The sequence below is a fragment of the Pteronotus mesoamericanus genome, unplaced genomic scaffold (genome assembly GCF_021234165.1).
Source record: "Pteronotus mesoamericanus isolate MK-2021 breed Mesoamerican mustached bat unplaced genomic scaffold, CSHL_Meso_final contig_78, whole genome shotgun sequence".
Classification (NCBI taxonomy): Eukaryota; Metazoa; Chordata; class Mammalia; order Chiroptera; family Mormoopidae; genus Pteronotus; species Pteronotus mesoamericanus.
The window spans coordinates 7991381-8008042 of NW_026555258.1; the positions used below are offsets into that span (position 1 = coordinate 7991381).

At 41.8% G+C, this 16662-nt stretch overlaps 1 protein-coding gene across 8 annotated transcripts in view; it reads left to right on the forward strand.

The window, feature by feature from the left end:
* MAPKAP1 (MAPK associated protein 1) overlaps positions 1 to 16662 on the forward strand; it is a 212644-nt gene that overhangs the window by 114965 nt on the left and 81017 nt on the right. For all 8 annotated transcript variants that reach the window (XM_054584380.1, XM_054584373.1, XM_054584378.1 and 5 more), the window contains one exon: positions 10571 to 10680. In XM_054584380.1, the coding sequence (XP_054440355.1) occupies positions 10571 to 10680 (110 nt within the window). The remainder of the gene's footprint in view (positions 1 to 10570; positions 10681 to 16662) is intronic.

Below are 16662 nucleotides of genomic sequence, written 5' to 3' on the forward strand. Positions count from 1 at the left end.
TTACTGGAAAACCAAAGAATATTTCTCTGGGATGATTAGTTTCTTCCAGTTTGTCCAGAACTTTGCCTGTTTCAAAATGGAAAACCTACAGGAGCACCTCCTCAGCCCCAGCGAGCCAGGATGATTGGTCCCCCTACTTTCTTCTCTGAACCGGTCTGTGTACAGGGTGGCTCTCTGTCTGTTCATACCTGTGCACAGGGAGACTAGGGCACTGCAGAGCATGAGGTATTCAGGCCTGTCCTTTCTGTTCAGAGATCAGAGAGCCTTGTGCCCATTTCTCCCACTTTTTTCTATTCAACAAACTTTGCATGCAACTTGCGGTGACATCTTTCAGCCTGTACAAAGTCTATTGGAGGCATTAAATAACTCTAGCTCCTGGAACCCACAACCCCCCAAATCTCACCAGTTTGATCCCACAGGTGGTCAAACTTTTCTCTAAAGGACCACAAATATTTTAGGGGCCATACAGTCTCTGTCACTCAGCTCTGTCATAGTAGCACCAAAGTAGCCACGCACGATACATAAATGAATGGGCATGGGCCAGATTTGTCCGTCCTGGCCTATCCTGCCTTCCTGTTCATATCTGTCTGATGAGGATTAGGTGGCTGTCCTGGGTGTTTGTCCTCTAAGCAGTGACTCAGGGCTCCTTCAGCTGGGTGGAAGTGGGGAAGATGGAAAACTAGGAGTTGCCTACATCTATATCTGTATCTATCACTACATCACTCACTGTGTAACAATCGATCGTTGATCAGTGCAGGGATTAGGAGCACCACCCCCCTGTGCCGTCAAAAATCTGCATATAACTTTTGACTCCTCCAGAACTTAACTGTTGATAGCCTGTCAATGATGAAAGCCTTATCAATAATATAAACTGGCAATTAACACATAGCTTGTATGTTACAGGTATTATATACTGTTTTCTAATTATAAAGTAAGCTAGAGAAAAATGTTAAAATCATTAGGGAGAGAAAATACATTTATAGTACTGTATGTATTTTTTTAAACCCACATGTAAGTGGACCTTGCAGTTAAAAATTGTGTTGTTCAAGGGTCAGCTATATGAATTTCATTGAACTAAACATGTCATGTGTATGACATACATGTATGAGTATGACACATGTATATGCATCATATACATATTTATGATTTTCATTGCACTACATTAAAAGCAAAATTTTTCAGTTCTGAAACATGAGAGTCTGTGAATTCACCTGTTGCCTCTGGAGGCTCTGGAACCCCAGGTAGGAAATGCTGCTATGAGAAAATTAGCGCAGACTAATTTTCTCACTGGTGTGTAGAAAATATTACACAGTTGCTATTTTTGTTATTTCTGTCAGAGATTTATCAGTCTGAATAATTCCAACTAAGGTGTGTATGGAATTTAACCTTTCTTTATTATTACACAATTAATACATGGCTTTTAAAGAAGAATTTAACAATAGAGCTACTTTTTTTCATACAAAGAAAATTGAAAAGCCCTCTTTGTTTGATCATGCAAAGATGACTTATATAATTATTTACATTTAAAGAGAGGTCCTAGTTAACCTAAATGGGTTCCTAATTGGAAAGCTGTTCTGTGGCAAGACGGTGGGGCTGGACTCTTACTGATGGTCTTACTGAGCAGGGGCTAGACCAGCCTTCCCCGCCTGGGCTCTGCGGCCCAGGAAACTCCGGGAAACAGAGTTGTTTCAGGAAAGGGAATGGGTTACTCTTAACTACTTGCAAATTTGGAGCCCACTGGTGGAACCTGCTTGCCTCCTTTACGGGGTCAGCAAGTGGATTCTAAGATACCCTTTGTTCTTGATTGATTTTGGACAGAGCAAATTTAGGAGTCCCTAAATTGCTGACTGCTAGAGAAGAAAAGTCAAAACCAATAAAATGAACAGGATCCCCCTATATCAGAAGTCAGTCAGAGCAATTAAACTGCCCTCCTATATATGTGTTTTACTTAAAATGTTTACTATATCAGGTAGACATGGGAAAGGAACTGTTCTGACCCAAGAATGTAGAGCATACACAATCCAGCTAGGATTTTGCTCTTCGGGAAAGGAGCGGTTGGGCAGACAGACGGTGGATGGTCTTGTACCAGAAGCCGGGCTGCCTTGCTCAGGCAGTGTGGCCCAGAGGTTTCCCCAAGACAGCCGTGGCTTCAGTTGGCTCTACATTAAAGGGAAAGCTTAGGTACTTTCTAAGGAGGAATGCCCCGGATTCATTGCTCTTTCCTGTATGAAGGCTTTTCAGGAGAGCCCGTAGTTTTAGCATACCTTCTTGACTAGATCTCCACGGCACACCCCAGGTGACCAGACCTTTATGAAAGGATGTCACTAGTTTGAAGCCTCTCCTACTCTTATGTAATAGTGCCTTGTGATCTGGAGAGGACAAAAGAAAAAAAGAAAATGAGCATTTTTGCACACTCACACAGTTTCGTTTCTTTATTAGCCATTATCTCATTTAATCCTTATAAGCAGCTCTTTTTTTTTTAAACATGTAGATGAATGGTCCCTGATTTATGATGGTTCCACTTAAGGTTTTTTTTGACATTATGATGGTGTGATGGCAATATGCATTCAGTAGAAACTATACTCCGAATTTTGAATTTGGATCTTTTTCCAGGCTCCTGAAACGCAGTTTGATGCCCTCTCATGATGCCGGACAGCGGCAGTGAGCCTCAGCTCCCAGCTGGGCGCTCAATCACGAGGGTAAACAGCAAGCATCCTACAGTGTGTTGTGTTGCCTGAGTTTTTTGGATATGGTGTTCTGAGCACATTTAAGGTAGGCTAGGCTAAGCTCTGATGTTTGGTAGGTTAGGTGCATTAAATGCATTTTCAACTTAAAATGTTTTCAACTTACAAAGGGTTTATAGGGAGATCGTCCCCATTCTAAGTCAAGGAGCCTCTGTATAAGCTGCGGATCACAGACAGGTAGTTACTTACCCAAGGTCTTCGTTTGGTAAGGGGCAGAACTAAAATAGCATACAGGATTAAAAAAAGGATGACCACGTTCTTTGTAACCAGGCCTGACAGTATGAGTATAAATTTTCCTAGTTATTTATTTTTCGCTCACGTCATAGAGGACCAACTGTGTGTTGTTACTTTTCATTCTGTTGTATTAGCAAACATTTTTGTTGTCCAGATTGTCCTCATGTATGGAAATGTAACATATGCAGCCTGTTTAATTTTGTATTTGTAAATCTGACTTGATTCCCTTTTTGGCAACAGCTACTGTCTAGAGAAAAGAAAAGATTTTTCTTTGTCTCTTTAAAGTGGCAGTAATATTAGAGCAAGTAATAAAGACGGAAAACATTAATTACATACTTCTAAGAATTTAAAGGTCAGACAAGCTAAATATGTGTGTTTTGCTCACTGGAATGTCTGTCTGCTGAGAGTGTGCCAGGATTCACTTTGTTCCTCCAATAAAAGCACACATTTTAGATAGCTATCAACTTACTCTGGTACCCCAAAATTATACCAGAATGTTGCTTTAGTTGCTATATATTTAAAAGTTTAGGACTCATGTCGCTGACATTAATGTTACTTGTTTCCCGAGCCACCCCCTTTGGCCACGTTTAGTTACTGTGTCTCATTTTGATTTCTTCTGTTCTCCCCTCAGCTTATGTTGGAGTCTGTCAGCTGCTGCTATGTACATGTCAGGCTAGTGACTTGTAATGTTTATTAATACAATGTCAGTCTTGCTGTTGAAAAAACTGTGATGCTTCTCAGAAGGTTGCACTAGAACGAAGCGTTTGATTTCCAGATCCTGTCTGCACTGCATGGTGAATACATTCTCAGATGTTATGCAGTTCACTGACCTGACAGTTATGGAACCCCGCCTGGGACCCCATTTCAGCAGGACATATTTGAACAGAAACAGTTTGCAAAACTTTACACACTTAAACTCCTGCCAAGGCAAACTGTTAACCACTTGAGTTTGTTATAAATACCCAGTGGCAGTGGTTGGAAGTAGCCCACAGTGTGTTTTATATTCTGAACTGAATGTGAATGTCTTTGCGGTTATATAGAGTAGTAAATAATTGAGTTTGATTAGGGAGAGGGACCTCATTATCCCCCACCTGTGCCCAGCTGGAAGGGGAGGGTCGAAATGAAGCCATTAGCTGTCTCTCTTACTGGCATCTCAAAGAGCTCAAATACATCTGTGTCTTATTTTCTTTTCTGGCACAATCAGTCGAGCAAGCTAAGCAGGCATGACCGGATTTGGCAAGTCCCAAGGACTCTGGCAAAGATACACAAGGAGAAGGCGGAGGGCAGTCATTTTGGCTTCTCACTGCCCATTAGTCTAGCGAGTTATGTTTTTGGAAAATGTCTGTTTTGAAAAAGAGTACTTTATCCAATGTCAAACACTGCATACTTATACAATATGCTTTGATCTTTAAAAAAATTTGTCAGTGCAAGGGGAAACAAAATGTGGCACTCACACTAGTGTAAACTCTCTTTATGGATAAAATAATACCCAAAGGGCTTGCTTTAAAGCAGGCATGCTATAGCTATTGCAAGGCTTTCTCTTGCTCATATATTTTCATTTTCTACCTCGAAGTGAGAGGGAATGAACATCCATGGAGTTGGGACCAGACCAGGCTGGGAACTAGAGGCGTGTGTCTTCATCACTGTTATGAACTGGTCAGGACTGGAGAATTGAGTGCTACCCCTGGCAGCCTTTGCCCACTTCCACAAGCTGGCACTGGCTCATAAAACCAGGACTCTCCAAGGGCTTGTAGAAAAGGGCCTTATAAGTCACTTGGTCAGTCCAGAGTTGGGACATTTACGATCAAACTGAATTTGTTACGGGAAAGTTGAATGTTCCCATAGTTTGGTCAGTGGTTCTGTGTGGAGGATATGCTCTCTGAAGTCTTTTCTTCCCCTGAGCCCCCAAAACTCTCTTCTGGGCTGTAGAAAGGTTAAAACTCAAGCTTTGGAGTCTAGCTGATGTTGGTCCAAATCCTGACTCCTCCACTTATTAGCTGTGTAAATCCAGGCAAGTGTCCTAAGCTTACCAAACCTTAATTCCCTCCATTATAACATAGGACTGATAACAGCACCAGCCTTTTCTGGGAAGATTAAATGAACAAGGTAAGTACTCAGAGAATGTTGACTTTTGTCATTGTCTCATCATTCTACATCAGTTCTTTGTACATATAAAGAAAAGCCCATTATTATTATATTAGCTTGCTTATTAAACATTTATTACAGATACCAAGTTAACTAGAAGTATTTAGCCCTCACAATAGCCTTACAGCCTAAGAATTATTACATTTTGTAGATAAGGAAAGTAGAAGTTAGATTATATTATTTACCCAAGGAAGGCAGAGCTGAGACTCCAATGCAGACTCTGTCATAGAGCTTTCTGGGCTTCGCTGCCGCCTGACATTACTGCCATCTTTCTGAGCATGCTGTCTAGCTAAATGATGACCGTGTTTTGAGACACCTCCACGAAGAAGCTTCTCTGACCCCCTCACCTCTGCCCAGCTGGCTGAATGCCCCTGTGTTTCTGTGCACTCTGAGTTGGCTTCCATCTTTGTGCTTATCACATAGAACTAGAATTCTTTGTTTGCCTCTTTTTCTTTTCCACTTGCGCTGGGAATCATATTTTTGATTCCTGAGTCCAAAATAGGATCTTTAATAGATGAGTGACCACAGGTAAATTTACTAATGCCTCCCACCTTAGTTTCTATAGAATGGATAGAGTGCCCTGGCTGATGTGCCTCAGTGGATTGAGTGCTGGCCTGAGAATCAAAGGGTTGCCAGTTCGATTCCCAGTTGGGACATATGCCTGAGTTGTGGGCCAGGTCCCCAGTGGGGGCATGTGAGAGGCAGCCGGTCGATATATCTCTCACACATCGATGTTTCTCTCCCTTCCTCCCTCCCTTCCCATCTCTCTAAAAATAAATAAAACCTAAAATAAAATAAAGTGGATATAGTAATAGTACCTATTTTAGGATTGAATTAGTTAACATAGATTTTAAAAGCTTAATATAGCACCTGGTATATAGTGAGTGTTCAGTAGATAGTAGCTGCTATTATTGTTATAATTATTGAATAATAATATCTTGTACTTTTTAGATTAAAACTGTTTAGATTAAAAATCTCTTAGTCTCATTGAATTTCTCTGCAATACCACCATGATTTTTGACTTCCATCATCCCCATCCAAAGCCAGTGAGTTAAGCTGAGGTGGAACATTCCTGCTTCTCCTGTTTACTCTCTCAGAAAGGAGAACCTTGTCCTGGCTGGTGTGGCTCAGTTGGTTGAGTGTCGTTCTGTAAACGGAAAGGTCTCTGGTTCAATGCTTAGATTGTCAATTTGGTCCCCTGTCGGGGCACATATGAGAGACAACTGATGGATGTTTCTCTTTCACATTGATGTTTCTCCCCCTCTCTCTCTCCCTCCCTTCCCCTCTCTCTCTTTAAAAAAAAAAAAAGGAAAGCATTTGCCAGGTAGCTTAGTTGCTTGGCATGTTGTCCTGATACAGTAAGATTGTGGGTTCAGTCCCCAATAAGGGCACATATAAGAATCAGCCAATGAACGTATAAATAGTTGGGATAACAAATTGATGTTTCTCTTTCTCCCCCACCCTTCCCACTAAAAATCAATACTTTTTTTTAAAAAAGAGACAACCTTGAAAATAGAGCTGAGGGGACTCTCCTTTGAGCTTCAGGGGGTTTTGAAGCCTGGGCCAGAGGTTGCTTGCTGACAATACCCCTAAATATTGCCGCTGTGCCCTGCAAATCGCACATTTTAATGGCCCTGTGTTACCATTTAAAAGCTGTGAGGGTTCAGATCCATTCTCCCAAATAAGCAATCTCTGCTGGGGAATCTGGGGGGAGGGGATAAAGCGGGCCTCTTCTCTTGGAGTGGTGACCTGGGACAAGGGGGACATAAGAGAAGTAACATTTATATAAACTCTTTCCACCGTTTGCCAGTCTCGGTACCAGGTGCTTGGCATTCACTGACTGTTTTATCCTCCTGACAGTTCTATGGGGAAGCGCCCTCCCCATTTCATGGATGCAGCTGAGGTTTCCCATGTGTTAAGGCAACATTTCCGTTAGCTGTGGAACCAGGATTCTAACCAAAGAGTATTGAACTCCCAACCAAAGGGTGTTTTCCTCCCAGATATGTATATTGCCTTCCAACTTTAGTTCTGGCGTCAGCTCTCTCTCTAAAAATAGAAACTAAGCTTTTTAGATGAAGACCTGTGCCTCCGCTGTCCCTCTGTGCCCCATCACTTCTAGTCTAATACGTAGTAGAGAAATGCTTGTTGTGTTAGGTTAATGCTGGTATAAACACTCCCCTCTGGTAACTGAGTGGCTTTGCAGTGGGACAGAGCTGAATTCCTCAAGTGAGTAATCTCTTTTTAAAATGCCCATACGTTTTTCAGTGGTTACGAGACTTGACAGGACCTAACTTTGAATTGACTGAAGCACTCCTCGTAGCGTTCAGTCAGCTCCCTGAAGTGACACTTCATCCTAGACCCAGCACCGGCAGCCCGAGGAGCTGTGGCAGGGCAGCTGCTTCTGCGCCGTGCCCCCAGGATGCCCTGCACTGGCGCGAAAAAGCCGGCTACCCACAAGGGGAGCAGGCGGAGGAGCAATTTTCTGAGTTGAGACTCTGGGTTTGAAGCCCCTCTGTCTGTCCCCCCATCTGCCAGTCCACCTGGGGGCTAATCACGGCCAGCGCAGGTCACAGCTCAGGGACTGGGATGCAGTGCCCCAAGGAAGGGCGGCAGGACCCGCGCCCGACCCACCTGCCGCCAGCATTTTTCCTATGATCACGGTCTCCTCCATCTCAGACCCAATGCTCAACCTTAAATAAAAGCAGCTTTAAAAGATGTATTTCAATAGACTTTTTAGAAAGCCCATAAAAAACCCTGGATATAAAGAAATGAGGCATAAAACTCAGAATGTTTGGAAGTCAGGCTGAAAATTGTGGTAGCAAGTCTCCATATCCGTTTATTAAATGTGAGCATAACTTTACAGTCGCACCTAGATGGGTCCTAAGGACCACGTTCCCTGTGCTCCTGCGCTATAGAAACATTTTACCCCCTTCAGTGCCAGAGCACGTTCATCTGGAGGGAGAGAAGCGAGTGGAGTGCGAGGCCGGCCTGGGGAAACTTTAGGTCTGGCTGGGTGTGCGGTCCGTGGGGTGCAGCTCCGGGTTCCTTTCAATGTGCACGTTTTTACCGCAATGGAGCCCCAGAGTAAGAGCGCGCGCACGCGCGCGGCCACGTTCCTGCGCTGTTGTTTTCATTTTCCTCTCATGAACCTTGCTACCCTGGCTTCAGCACGGAGGCTGTAAAGGAAGATGGAGAGCCGAGTTACCTCAGAATGATCACTATCGTTAACATTCACGGGTGGTTCACTTATCATTCCTGACTGCACAGACATGGCAGCCGCTCGGAAGCGTCCGCAGGTGTAGCACGGTGATACATATTACATTGTGCCACAATGGATTTATGTATTCTGTAACAAAAGAAAAGTGTAATGAAAAAATACAGAAGGTAATCCTTTATTCCTCCACCACACAATTTATCAGTAATGCCTGTGGATGATAAGTGCCAGGGATTTCCTCTGCTTGCTTTAACCTTGTCACCCAGGTACATTTTGGTAAAATGACAGAAAAATACAGACTAGGGATTTTCCTCTGTTCAAAAATCTTTTAAAAGGACACTTTTAATTTATGGAAGTTAGTCCAAACACGAGGCTTCCTTTTGAGCTTTTAGTCTGCCTACACTGGAAAAGATAAACATATTGGTTGGAAATAATGCTATCAGCCAGCAGCAGATCAGGAGAGAATGTAAGCAATTTATAAGCAGACGCAAATCTGAAATAGTTCAGGTGGAACCCAGGTGGATGGCGGTCCGTGAGCTCTAGCCTGGTACTAGCGTGTGAGCACCAGAGAACTTGTGTTCCTTTTGAGGCCCTGCTCATCCATCGCCCAACATATTGTCACAGATGGAGCGCACACTGACTTCTGAGGAGAAAGCAGGGGAAGGCAAGTCTGAACGCGGATGATTGGCACTCGCTCCAAACACACCCTGGCCTCGCGCCAGAGCAAATACCCCCAAGTTTATAAATGCACAAGGCACTTTACATTTCAGTACTCTTGCCAAAGTATCACTTACTACATCGCTCCCTAAATATAGTTTTTTTTAAAAAGAGCTATTTCTTATTTTGCTTTGATCAGTAAAATAAACTTTTAAAGATTGTTCTGGGATGGGGTCCAGCTTCTGAGGTAAAGAATGGCCAGGGCTCAGGCATGATTCAGTAACAGAGTGTTCAGTAAAATTAGCTTGACAGTTCTCAGGCCTGCTGTTCGATAGCAAGAACTTGACCAAGTTAAAATGGATGATCGTGCTGGCTAGACCAGCGTCGGCTTTTGCTTTTTAACAAATGGAATGTCAAGGATTAAACAGCAAGCCGTGTGGAGAGGAGGGGTGCGGAGATGTCTTTGTATTAGGGAAGCAAATCGGGTCCTTGGTTTGGAGATCAGCCCCCAGCCCCTGCAGCAAGCCAGCCACCTGGTAGGGTCCGGGGTAGGTTTAAGGTCCCTTCCAGCCTATCCTGCCAGTGGGAAGCTTTTCCATGGCTTAGCTAGGGCTTGGCTTTTCTTTCACATTTCTTGTCCATATGAAGTTCTGCCATGTTTTTTGGCCATGTTCCCCTTTGAGATTCTGGTGGGGAAATGGGAATGCGATCAAACTCCTTGTGGCAATTCCCATGTTCAATAGTTGGAAACTTGGGTCCCATTTGTTACGTGAGCTGCTTGGAATTGGCCCGTTTTGTTCCAGTGCCCAAGCATAGTGAGTAGTGTTTGTGATACTTGCTATTGCAATTACCGGTCTTCGTGAAGTTATGCCTCACCAGGGATGGGCTTCTGTTTTTAGGGTACTTGTTCCTTACCAGCTTTTTCCCTTAGCTTGATTGGCTAGAAGCTTACAAGTGGAGTTAGTGTTTTGCCTCATAATTATTCTGCTTCAGCTAATAATTTTGTTTGACCTTTTAAGACAAAGTAGATTAAAACATTCCTACTGAAGTGTACATAGATTATACATTTAAAAATATATAAATATAGGGTGTTTCTTTTACTGGGTAGTTAAGAGGACCCTTTTCCTTTCCTTATTCGAAATTGCTTTGGGCTGTCATATGCCCCCTCCTCATACACACAAACACATACAACATGACATTTTCCCTCCAGGGCTCCATGAGCTTTAATATGATGGTAGTATCTGCCTGCAGTGACATCTACTGACACAAGCCAAGTTTATCGTTTGTCAGTCCTTGCTACACAGACCCGCACAGTCCAATTAGATTCAATTTGAGATAAATTAGAAACACCTTCCATAACTCCAACCTCTCTTTCACTTGGAACTGTTCATATGGGAATGCTTTCCTTTCTCTGTCTCCGCCTCTCTCCTATTAGAAGTAGGTTTATTTAACCTATTTTTAAATGATTGGCACTTTGATATACACTTATTAAAACTTTCTTAAACACAGTGAAGACTGCAGTGACATCCTTCTGGTTGCATGTTGGTGATAATTTAATATTTGTCTTTTTCTTCAGAAATGCCGCTCATGGATTCTCCCTTATTCAGGTGGACAACACAAAGGTCACCATGAAAGAAATCTTGCTAAAGGCAGTAAAGCGAAGAAAAGGATCCCAGAAAATTTCAGGTAGGATAGTTAAATTATACCCTGGCGATAGCAGCTCAACCCTTACTTAAAAGGTGCGTGGTGTGCGCATGTGTGTGTCTGTGCATATGTGTGCACGTGCATGCACACGTGTGATGTCTAGCTTATGGATGTTTCAGATACGACTGCCAGAAAGTTTGGTTAGCAGGTCTACAATACGAAAAGTGATGTTTTAAGTTGCCCATGGGCCTAAGGAAGGACTGGGTCAGTGGCATGTGTAAGAAGAATGAGTTCATATCAGTTATAGAAGCTTTATCATTAATAATTTGTGATAGATTAAGACAGGCTACTTGGGCTAACTATTAGTTGGTGTAAAGCTGCTTGAAAATTGAATCGATCCTAAATTTGAAGTACTGCTTTTAATTTCATGTTTTCTCATAATGTTCAATGGGGGAAACTTTTTAAAAAAATTGTATTGAATGTGTTGGTGATACTGATTAATAAAATTATATAGGTTTCAGGTGTACAATTCTATAATACATCATCTGCATGTTGTATTGTGTGTTCACCACCCCGGGTCAAGTCTCCTTCCGTCACCATTTATCTTCCCTTTACCGTCCTCTTCCTGCCCTCACCCCCTTTCCCTCTCGTAATCACCACACTGTTGTCTGTGTCTGTGAGGTAGGTATTTTTTTGGTGAGATTTTTTTTCTTAATCCCCCATGAGGGAAACTTTTAATTGCTGGTGCTTGGCGTATGAAATAAAAGGGGAAAAAATTCATTTTTGCCAAATGAAGGCAATTGCAAAAAAATTCTTAAGGCTAAATCACTTGATTCACAGAAATACCTGTTAATCTCTAATTTCTCATTACCCAACTTTATACAGAAAATAAGCTTATGGTATTAGCTGTGATATTTAAAGGATATGAGAAAAAAAATATTACCAATATTGAGAAATAATTATTTTGAAAAATAACCCCAAGATTTGTCATACCACAGACAACTTGAATATAAATCAGCCTGTGTACGACATGTCAGGGTTCCTAGCTTTGTAAATAAATGAGACTTCTTAAACACCTTTGGTTCATCTTTTGGAAAGGAAAAAAAGCATTGTTCAGGTTGAAGAAAATAGTTTTGTGTTCTTTTTAAGGGGAGGCATATAATCTGTTCCAGATTTAATTAGCTATCTTCAGATGAAAGCTGAAGTTTTAATAAAAGTTAGAAGAGATAACACAGTGAAGGACACGGATGAGCTGTCTCAAGGCCATATTCCAGGGGAACGATAAGAGCTGTAAAAAATGGCAGAGGAGAGCAATTGAATGGAGCAATGAAAATCTGATTCTCATAAAAAAGAGAGAGAGAGAGAGATGCTGGTAGGGGCGGTTGTAGATGAGACCTGCTAGCGTCTGCAAGCAATTTGGATGCTTGCCAGGAGTCATTGTTCACCCTCGGCTGTGGCGGCTCCGTCCAGATGTGCCAACTGCACGTTTCGGCTTTTGCCAGCTGACTGCGCCGTTTGATAACCAGCTCTCTGGATGCCCATCACTGGCCGCAGAGATAGAATTAAATGATGATGATCTTCCCACAAGTTGGGAGAGGAAACAATGCATATAAATCTTGATTTCATCTCAGCATGAGAAGTCTTTATCCATCATCACTCATAATGAACAAGTCGTTAGCTGGGATGAATGGTGTTCTGGTTTTTCCAAACACCTCTTTTGTTCATTTTTTGGGTGACTTTTATCCATTGCATGGGGGTCAAACCTCTTTGCATTTAGGGGATGATTAAAGAGGCATACCCTCTCCTTCCCAGGGGAAAGTAGCTATTTTGGAGTTCTAGGTGCCAATCTAAAAGCATTTAAACAGCTTCAGATATTTAAAGATGTTTAATAAGCATTCATCTTTCCTTAGGGTCCTTATTTTTTCTCTTGCTTTGTTCCTAATTTTTTTTTACATAATAGTGCATTTTGTGACAGATTTATTATATTCTAAGATAGCATTATTCTGAATTGTCCACAAGGAGATAGAACTTTTTAAACCTACCTAATAAAAATTGTGCTGTCGTAGATTTTTTACACGATGAAACTTCTATGAACTTGCTTGGATACCACTAAACCATTATTGTTCCCTCTGTCCCCAGCCACCTCTGTCCAGTTGGATACCTATTTATCTACGTCCATCCCCAACAACCACGTTTATCAAACACACGTTTATTTATGTTCACCTTCATATGTACATCCCTGCTATTTCCGTCAGAGTCTTTGCCGTATCCTTGGCAAAGAGTTTGGACTTGTTATCCACAAAACAGTGATCTGCATTATTTGTTCCTTTTCATACTAGAGAAGTTGAATGAGATTGATGTATTTACATAAATTACTGTCCATTTTCTTCATCCAAAATGCTTTTTAAAATAAGAAGCCCTTTCTATTGCTTTATCAAGTCTGGTCTTATGAAATGGAAGGATCTCCAGTTTGGCAAAGATGTTTATTTAAGGTTAGCTTGATAAAGGCAGGGTATGTTTTGTATTTTTGAACTTTGTATTGTGGAATGGACCTGTTTTGGAGGGTAATTAATGAAAAGAAGAAAACCTTCTTGTCATAGAGTCAAACACAAGTACAATACATTTACTAAAAAAAGAAAAAGAAAAAAGTCTGTTAGTGTCCACAGTTGGCTATGAAATTCTTACTACTTACCCACTATGACACACGAACTTAGGAACTTGATGGCAGGAGATGTCAGGTTAGAGACGCTCATCCAGTACTTCCTAAGTCTCTACCACAATGACCTGTTCAGTCTTTGTAAGAAGGTGCCTGGCATCCCTATGTCAGGGACGGAATTAGAGCGCTCAGCACTCTCTTCAGACAGCTTCTGCCTGTCTGTGTTCAGAAAAACACCGAATCTCTTCGCCACTCTCTTAACTTCCGTGAGAGAGGAGAAACACCACTTGAGATTAAACAACATGTGCCAAGTAGAGGTGAGAGTTCTCATACTATCTGTTCAGTCGAGCTTAGTTGTATTAGAACAGGACTTCAGAAACCCCTGATAGGCTGACAGTGAACTTCTGTTGCTTACCCACAGAACCTTTGAACTACTCTCATCTTTTTTCCAGACTGACAACTCTCTGTGTAATAATATTGTAATAATAAATTGAGAACTACTTCATTATTAAATCAAAATGTAGGCCCCCTGCCTGTCCTAACATGTAAATACTCTGCGGCCCTTCCCTCTGGCACTCTTTCCCCAGTTTTCACTTGTAAAAAATCAGAAGGTAAGAGATATTTGAGCACTGGAATTCTTCTTTGTTCAAGTAAGTAGCTTTGTCAATGGAAACCCTTAAGGTTTTAAAATATTTTTGCTTTCTTTGGGTAGAATATCATTATAGAAACTTGTAGCTGATCTAAAATTTCAACTTGCATTATTTGTGATTATTTCATCAAGTCATAACTATTTATGAACACTGCAGGGTTTTTTCTATTAATATTTATGTACTGAACTATAGGAAGCTTTGCACAATGTGTTCCAGTCAGTTCTCTGCTAAGGCTCGTTTTTTTAAGCTCATTTTTAAATGTTTCTTGTAAAGTTTCTCTTCAGCTTTTCATTTTATTACTGACCTACTTGACGTTTGGAATCTACCTGCATTGGCAGAAAGTCCCCACTGTTTAAGAAAAATGTAAATGGAGAATCCAGTTTTAGAAAAATTAGCTGAAACCTCCTTACTAATTTTAACAGTCTGGTGGGTGCGTATTTGACACAATGAAAAGTAGCCTGTCAGGCCCCTTGAGTTAGCCAGTAAAACATACTGGCCTTTCATTTAGCGGGTAAAGGCCTTAGTTCATCAAGCTCTCCTTTTGTCAAGTTCACCCTCACAATCAGTGACCTTCTGAGCTTCTTAGTATTTTGTTGCTGTTTAAAAATGCTGTTTTCCACCAACCCTTACCAGCCTGCTGAAGCATGATGTTGGGGATGACAGAGACACTGGAGAAATTGAAGCAGATCCAATTTCAGTTCTCACATTGACACAGAAATACTGTGTAGCTCTCTCATGATCTGCAAAAGAGAGGAGGATTCAAAGTGGGATTTTCCAAGCAGAAATAGTTTTCTGCAGCGCTCTATTTCAGTATTTATTGTCATTATGAAATGGAGGTGTTTTTCTTTATCATCTGCTGAAAAGCTGAACCAGAAGCTTATTTACTTTTTCTTACCCCATTCTTGTCCAGTCTTTTTCTTGTCCATTCTTGCCTTTTGATGTAAAAAGCAAATTTTAATTAGTCTGAAGATCCTTTTGAAAAGTTCTTATATGTTGTTAAGAATTACGATATTCATTTCTACTTTTACAAAATTTCACATAGGATTTGAAACATAAATATTAGCTTTGTCAAGTGAGCTCCCTCTTAACATCTCTATTTAGAGTCATAGACCACCTTATTGCTTATGAACTTACTGTGTTTTCACAAGACCCCTAGAATGTCACCTATGAGATAGCCTAGTCTAGGGCCTCTCAGACATTATTCCTTGAAGTAACTGCTAGGAGCAGCATGGGGCTGTGACCATCTACCACAGGGTACAGAGTTCTCATCTGAGGGACAGACGGTTAATGAGGACGTCATTAGATGCCCAAGTTTCCTCTTCAGAATTCATGTAAAATGTGCATCTCGATCCATAATGCATCTGTGGCTGTGTTGTACATTCACTCACTGTGTGCTCTCCTGTGCCAGACTGTGCGGGGTGCAGCGAAGAGACAGTGGTGAGGCAGACCCACACGGCCCTGCCAAGGGGGCTTCAGATTCCAGGAGGAGAGTAATTATGAGGGAGAGAAGGACAAGATGTGGGGGAGATCATGGTACAGTATAGGATGCTCAGGGAACTCCTCCCTGAGAGGCTGACATTTAAGCTGTGACCCTCACAGTCAAGCCAGGAAGAGTTGGGGAGGGGCAGCGGCTGCTACTGCTTACTATATTTTAATATAAAAGAACATTTCTCTGCAATCTATTTACCTAACTGTCTTTCCCCCAACTTAAAAAAGAATGTAGTAAAATTGACCTCGAATTCTTCCCTGTGCTAACTCCCCACATCTTTTCCCTCAGCAAACCCTGCCAGTTTTACCTCCCGAATACATCCTGAATCCATTCAGTCTTTTCCATCCTCTGTGGATGAGTCCAGAGCAACATGACTTTGCCTGGACTGTTGAAATCGAACCCTAGCTGGTTGCCCTATCTCTGCTCTTGGGCCCCCTCCAGTCTCCTGTCTACGCAGCAGCCAGAGAGATCTTTTAAAATATAAATCAGGTCCTATTATCTCCAAACCCCCTTCAATGATTTCCAGTTGCATTTCGCATAAAATCTAAACTTGTAACCACTTTGGAATACACTGGGGCCCACAGAGAGGGATGTACAGAGAATGTAAACATAGAGGAAGAAGAAACTTAGGAAGAGGTACGGAGTGTGATCGTTGCAGTGTGACGGAGGAATGCAGACCAGGCTGAGACCAGGAAGCCAGGGTAGGGATTCAGAGCCTGTAACCTAATGGGGCTGCTAACAGACTGGCAACAGCAGGGTCAGCCTCTGACTCACTCCTTGCAGCACCTCACACGGGAGGCCTTATTTCATACCAGACAGACCTAAAAAGTTGTAGACATATCAATTTGTTATTTAACAAGAGGATTTTAAAGGGGATTCGTGTGTCTTCCCCCAAGATCTTTTCCAGTGGGGTAAAAGCAGATTATCAAGTGCCTTTGTGTACTTAACGAGATCTCATTTAATCATGCCTCTTACAGATGAGACCTCAGAAATGTTAAAAAGTGGGAAAACAAGGTGCATTTTAGAATTAAGAAACTATGATAACTATATGTGTGATCATATACTTACCTTTCTGAGCCTCCCTTTCCTCGGCTCTGAAAGAAATTGAAGTTACCCAAATCTCCACAGTAAGTAAGTGGCAGATTCTAAATTGGAGCCTAGGCTTTTTTTTGACCTCAAAGCCCGTACTCTTTTTATTGTACCATGTTGCTTATTAGAACCCTAATGAG